The sequence below is a fragment of the Nerophis ophidion genome, linkage group LG03 (genome assembly GCF_033978795.1).
Source record: "Nerophis ophidion isolate RoL-2023_Sa linkage group LG03, RoL_Noph_v1.0, whole genome shotgun sequence".
Taxonomy (NCBI): Eukaryota; Metazoa; Chordata; class Actinopteri; order Syngnathiformes; family Syngnathidae; genus Nerophis; species Nerophis ophidion.
This window is the reverse complement of record NC_084613.1, coordinates 67,935,697-67,943,067: the sequence shown is the minus strand read 5'-3', so window position 1 is coordinate 67,943,067 and position 7,371 is coordinate 67,935,697. Positions and strand designations below refer to the sequence as shown.

Genomic DNA, 7,371 nt, shown 5'->3' with positions numbered 1-7,371 from the left:
GGGATGAGTTTGCTAAGTATAAAAATGAGACAACATTTTTTAAAGAAAGAAACTGCTGTTCTAAAACTGTCCACTGGATGTCGCAATAGCAATTCTTTGTATCTTTGTAGATGATGTTACATATGTAAAAAAACAAACAAAAAAAAATCACTTGATGTTAGTGCACCGGTCGAGGAAAATTAGCAAACTACATAAATATTATAATAACATCCTGTAATTTGATTTTGAAGTATATATTTTTTATTTTGATGGATTGAATGAACATTATAACATCATTTGTTCAGAAAGTATAAATAAAGACAACTGAGGATAGAATACTGTTTGCTGCAACATGTAAGTGTAAAAAAACAAAAACAACAACATTATGATTTGTACAATTTCACAATGAGCTTGTTCTATTTTCAAACAAAGAAAACAATCTGAAGTTGTCTTTATTTTTAAGTGATCGTCCCGTGATTTTACCAGTCCGGCCCACTTGGGGAGTAGAATTTTCTCCATGTGGCTCCCCATCTAAAATGAGTTTGACACCACTGTATTAAAGGGTTCAAAAATATATCAAAGGCGATGCCATTTCGTTCGTTTAAAACAGGGGTGTCAAACGTACGGCCCGTGGGCCGGATCAAGCCTGCAAACAGGTTCTATCCGGCCCGCGGGATGAGTTTGCTAAGTATAAAAATTAGACGAAATTTTTGAATGAAAGAAACTGCTGTTCTAAAACTGTCCACTGGATGTCGCAATAGCAATTCTTTGTATCTTTGTAGATGATGTTACATATGTAAAAAAACAAAAAAAAAAAATCACTTGATGTTAGTGCACCGGTCGAAGAAAATTAGCAAACTACATAAATATTATAATAACATCCTGTAATTTGATTTTGATATATATATTTTTTATTTTGATAGATTGAATGAACATTATAACATCATTTGTTCAGAAAGTATAAATAAAGACAACTAAGGATAGAATACTGTTTGCTGCAACATGGAAGTGTAAAAAAACAAAAACAACAACATTATGATTTGTACAATTTCACAATGAACTTGTTCTATTTTTAAACAAAGAAAACAATCTGAAGTTGTCTTTATTTTTATGTGATCGTCCCGTGATTTTACCAGTCCGGCCCACTTGGGGAGTAGAATTTTCTCCATGTGGCTCCCCATCTAAAATGAGTTTGACACCACTGTATTAAAGGGTTCAAAAATGTATCAAAGGCGATGCCATTTCGTTCGTTTAAAACAGGGGTGTCAAACGTACGGCCCGTGGGCCGGATCAAGCCTGCAAACAGGTTCTATCCGGCCCGCGGGATGAGTTTGCTAAGTATAAAAATGAGACGAAATTTTTGAATGAAAGAAACTGCTGTTCTAAAACTGTCCACTGGATGTCGCAATAGCAATTCTTTGTATCTTTGTAGATGATGTTACATATGTAAAAAAATAATAATAAACCACTTCATGTTAGTGAACCGGTCGAGGAAAATGAGCAAACTACATAATTTGATTTTGATATATTTATTTTTTATTTTTGATGGATTGAATGAACATTATAACATCATTTGTTCAGAAAGTATAAATAACGACAACTAAGGATAGAATATTATTAGCTGCATCATGTAAGTGTAAAAAAAAAAAACCCAACAACATTATGATTTGTACAATTTCAGAACATGCTTGTTCTATTTTTAAACAAAGAAAACAATCTGAAGTTGTCTTTATTTTTAAGTGATCGTGCCGTGATTTTACCAGTCCGGCTCATTTGGGAGTAGATTTTTCTCGATGTGGCCCCCAATCTAAAATGAGTTTGACGCCCCTGTAATTAAAGGGTTTGAAATATATCAAAGGCGATGGCAGTTACTTGGTTTAAAAGTACAAGTACATCGTGTGACAGATGAACCACGGGCACTATGACCCAGCAGACAGCCCGCTCCTCCACGGACACATCAGTTGATGTCACAGACAGTATAAAAGCAGCTCTTTAACATTCTTCTCGTCAGTCAGCCACTGGTGGGCTTGAAGGAGACGCACCTGTCAGGAGAACTTGTTGCCCTTCATGCGGATTATGTCCCCCACACGCCGGAAGAGCAGGACGTCGTCATCATCAGTGGGTCTTGTCAGGATGAAGAAGGGTGAACTTTTATTCCTACGAGGATTGGATTACAAGTGAAAACAAAACAAAAAGCTTTTGAAACGTCTTCATGTTATACCACGCCCAATCATGTCAGACGGCGGGAAGACCATGAGGCAAAAGTGATGGAGGTCGAGGGTCAAGCGGAGCCTACCGATCCGGTGAACGCCTCCAACCTCAGCCTGTCGGAGGACGCGGGCTCGGGCGCGCACAGCCTCGCCTACCAGATCAGCCTGGCGTCCCTCCTGTCCGCCATCACGCTGGCCACCAGCCTCTCCAACGCCTTCGTCATCGCCACCATCTCCCAGTCCACCAAGCTCCAGACGCCCGCCAACTTCCTCATCGCCTCCCTGGCGGTCACCGACCTGCTGGTGTCCATCCTGGTCATGCCCGTGTGCGTCCTCTACACCGTCACCCAGAAGTGGACGCTGGGCCAGGTGGTGTGCGACGTCTGGCTGTCGTCGGACATCACCTGCTGCACGGCGTCCATCCTCCACCTGTGCGTCATCGCCCTGGACCGCTACTGGGCCATCACGGACGCGGTGGAGTACTCCAAGAAGCGCACGCCGGGACGCGCCGCCGGCATGGTGGCCACCGCCTGGGTGATCGCCATCTCCATCTCGCTGCCGCCGCTCTTCTGGCGGCAGGTGAAGGCGGACGAGCTGACGAGCTGCGGCGTCAACACGGACCACGTCTTCTACACCATCTACTCCACCTTCGGCGCCTTCTACATCCCCACCCTGCTGCTCATCGTCCTCTACGGCCGCATCTACGTGGAGGCGCGCCAGCGCATCCTCAAGCAGTCGCCCCGGCGGAAGAAGAAGAAGGCGGCCGGCAAGAGGCTGACCTCGGCGTACTTGGCCACCAACTCGCCGGGCTCCAACGCCTCCACCAGCCCCTTGCAGGGGGCGCGGCTGCAGGACGCGCCCTCCAGCGACACCAACTCGTCCACCAGCGAGAACCAGGTGAAGGTCACGCTGTCCGACGCGGCTCTGGAGAAGAAGCGCATCTCCGCAGCCAGGGAGAGGAAGGCCACCAAGACCTTGGGCATCATCCTGGGGGCTTACATCGTCTGCTGGCTGCCCTTCTTCATCTACACGCTGGTGGTGGCCACCTGCGACGGCTGCGACCTGCCCGAGCTCTTTGACTTCTTCACCTGGCTGGGCTACCTGAACTCCCTCATCAACCCCATCATCTACACCATGGCCAACGAGGACTTCAAGAAGGCTTTCCACAAACTGGTGCGCTTCAGGTGCTGCAGAGGGTGATCCCTTTTAAAAGGTTTAATTTATTTGAGGGGGGGGGAAAAAGAAGTAAATATTACAATGCCATACATGCTATTTGGAAGCCACTTGGCGAAAGATAAGGACACAAATCCAGTGTTTTATTGATTAAAGCTCCTATATGTTAGATATGGCTGTGCTACAAAAAAATAATAATTAATTGCAACATTATGACCACTTACTGCACAATCTAATCAAGCTTTATTTTCATTTATTTATTTTTTTTATTTCTTTGACATTCAGTAGAGTTACACTGACTGGGTTTGTTAAAGGGTGTTAATCTGTTGTTTTTTTTGTTATTGTGCAGCTGCCAAATACCAAAGCAGAATGCAAACTTTTTTTGAACCCCCCCCAAAAAACCCTTTAAAACTATATTTTATGTATATTTTTATTATTTATTTACAATGTGTTTATTTATTATTCTCACTATTATTTTATTATTATTTTCTACTCATTTATCTTTAACTTAATTTATTCTCATTTTTGACAATTAAATGTGCATTTTCTTAATGCAGTCAATTTTATATTAAAAAAAACCCAATTATAATATGTAATAATGACAATGGTTTCGATTTATCTCGCACTTTTTGTTAACATGATAAGAACAAATAAAGTTATGTAAATTTAGTAAAACTTAAAAAAACAATTGTTTATGTCGTTCTGACAATAACATTGCATTTGTGTAAAAAAAGAGGTGTTTTTAAAGTCAATTTAAATGAATTCATTTACTGTGATTAATCATGACTCATCACAATTAAAAAGCGTGATTAACATGTATTTAAAGTTGTAAACGTTAATGTTGATGTATAATTTCCTCAGGATTATTATTACACAATTGCCAATATATATATATATATATATATATATATATATATATATATATATATATATATATATATATATATATATAAATATATATATATATATAGTCAAGGTTTCTGTAGTTTATCCGTTATACAGTGCTCAGTACCGGGGTAAAGCGGAATATACGTTAGGTCAGGAAAAAACACAGAGGCTATATCATCCCTACAAGCCTGTTTCACAGGTTACTCCGCTCGTCAGGGGATTTTCAGGAATACAAACCCCCGAAGAGCAGGGAAACCTGCGCAACAGGCTACCTGAACTCCCTCATCAACCCCATCTTCTACACCAGTGATTCTCAAATGGGGAACGCGTACCCCTGGGGCTACTTGAAGGTATGCCAAGGGGTACTTGAGATTTTTCAAAAATATTCTAAAAATAGCAACAATTCAAAAATCCTTTATAAATATATTTATTGAATAATCCATCCATCCATCCATTTGCTACCGCTTATTCCCTTTTGGGGTCGCGGGGGGCGCTGGCGCCTATCTCAGCTACAGTCGGGCGGAAGGCGGGGTACACCCTGGACAAGTCGCCACCTCATCACAGGGCCAACACAGATAGACAGACAACATTCACACTCACATTCACACACTAGGGCCAATTTAGTGTTGCCAATCAACTTATCCCCAGGTGCATGTCTTTGGAGGTGGGAGGAAGCCGGAGTACCCGGAGGGAACCCATGCATTCACGGGGAGAACATGCAAACTCCACACAGAAAGATCCCGAGCCTGGATTTGAACCCAGGACTGCAGGACCTTCGTATTGTGAGGCAGACGCACTAACCCCTCTGCCACCGTGAATAATAATAATATTATTGAATAATATTTAAAAAAAATATGAAAGTATATGAAAGTAAGTTCATAAACTGTGAAAAGAAATGCAACAATGCAATATTCAGTGTTGACAGCTAGATTTTTTTGTGGACATGTTCCATAAATATTGATGTTAAAGATTTAGAATTAAGTTCATGAATCCAGATGGATCTCTATTACAATCCCCAAAGAGGGCACTTTAAGTTGATGGTTACTTTTATCTGTAGAAATCTTTATTTATAATTGAATCACTAGTTATTTTTATATATATATTTCCCAAATAGTTCAAGAAAGACCACTACAAATGAGCAATATTTTGCACTGTTATACAATTTAATACATCAGAAACTGATGACATAATGCTGTATTTTACTTCTTTATCTCTTTTTTTCCAACCAAAAATGCTTTGTTCTGATTAGGGGATACTTGATTTAAAAAAATGTTCACAGGGGGTACATCACTGAAAATAGTTTGAGAACCACTGGTCTACACCATGTCCAACGAGAACTTCAAGAAGGCTTTCCACAAATTGGTGAACTTCAGGTGTTCCAGGGAGTGATCCCTTTAAAATGTTTCATTTATTTGAGGGGGGAAAAAAAGAAACAGTAAATATTACAATGCCATAAATGCTATTTGGAAGCCAGTTGGGGAAGAATAAGGACACAAATCCAGTGTTTTGTTGATTAAAGCTCCTATATCTTAGATATGGCTGCATGTGCTAAAAAATATATTAATTGCAACATTATGACCACTTACTGCACAATCTAATCAAGCTTTTTTTTCAAGCTTTATTCTTATTTATTTATTTTTATTTTTTATTTTTTATTTTGTTTTTGACATCCAGTGCAAGAGTTACACTGACTGGGTTTGTTAAAATTTGTGAAAAAAATTTTGTTTTTTTGGTTATTGTGCAGCTGCCAAAGACCAAAGCAGAATGCATGCATATTTCTTTTTGTAATTTTATTTTTTTTAATTTATTTACAATGTTTTTACTTAATATCCTCATCATTATTTTATAATTTATCTTTCATTTGATTTATTTCTATTTTTGATAATTAAATGTGTGTTTTCTTAATGCTGTCAATTTGATATATTTAAAAAAATAATATTATGTAATAATGATAATGTATTCGATTTATCTTGCGTTTTTTCATGTAAAATTTTGTCAAACTTCAAAAAGAATTGTTTATGTCATTCTGAGAATAACATTACATTTGTATCAAAATATAGAAGTATTTTTAAAGTTAATTTAAATAAATTTAGATTAATCATGACTAATCACAATTTTAAAAGCGTGATTAACCAGTTTTTAAACATTTTAACTGAATGTTGATGTATAATTGCCTCAGGATTATTATTACACAATTGCCTATGTGCATTATATATATATATGTATATATATATATATATATATATATATATATATATATATATATATATATATATATATATACACACACATAGTCGAAGTTTCTGGGGTTCATCCTTTATATGGTGCTCAATACTGGGGTCGAGCGGAATATATGTTAGGTCAGGAAAAAACACAGAGGCTATATCATCCTTACAAGCCTGTTTTGCAGGTTATCCTGCTCTTCAGGGGATTTTCAGGAATAAAATGAAACCTGCGAAACTGGCTTGTAGGGATGATATACTGTAGCCTCCATGTTTTTTCCTGACCTAATGTATATATATATATATATATATATATATATATATATATGTATGTATATATATATATATATATATATATATATATATATATACTTTTTATTTATCTATTTATTTTATTTTATTTTATTTTATATTATCAATTGATGGATAACCAAGGCTTCAGTCTATTAACGCACCAATTTCTTGGTCCAACAAAATTTAACACACAATTAGAAAAAAACATAAAAGCATATTATCCGATCCAATTAAAACAATAAAAACATACAAAAAACATTGTAAGGCAGTTCAAAATAAAATAAAATATTGTGACCTTTAGGCATCATGATATCTAACATAATCTGTCCAATTAATTACAATATATAATTAAATATATATTTTTAATTGATGTATTAATGCAGTCAGATGATCCATTTTAGGAATCAGAATAATCTCACTTAAAAAAGTTGTGATTAAACATAAATAATCACATCACTTGCTTGCATTATTAAAATTAACTTTGGAAAAATCCTCAATATGTTCACACAAATGCAAATTTGTTGTCAGAATGTCATACAAAAACAAATTTAAAATATTTTTTTTCCTAAACTTACATACTTAATTTGCTCAAAACTTGTCAATCA

General features: G+C 37.1%; 1 protein-coding gene across 1 annotated transcript; it reads left to right on the top strand.

Annotated features, from left to right (window-relative positions):
* The first annotated feature begins 1,999 nt into the window (after positions 1 to 1,999).
* htr1b (5-hydroxytryptamine (serotonin) receptor 1B) lies at positions 2,000 to 4,242 on the top strand. Its single transcript, XM_061893743.1, has one exon. The coding sequence runs from the start codon at positions 2,247 to 2,249 to the stop codon at positions 3,387 to 3,389; it is 1,143 nt and encodes a 380-aa protein (XP_061749727.1). The 5' UTR covers positions 2,000 to 2,246; the 3' UTR covers positions 3,390 to 4,242.
* Positions 4,243 to 7,371: the final 3,129 nt, after the last annotated feature.

Coding starts and splice junctions, on each gene's coding strand:
- htr1b (XM_061893743.1), top strand. CDS start 2,247: ATGGAGGTCGAGGGTCAAGCGGAGCCTACCGATCCGGTGAACGCCTCC.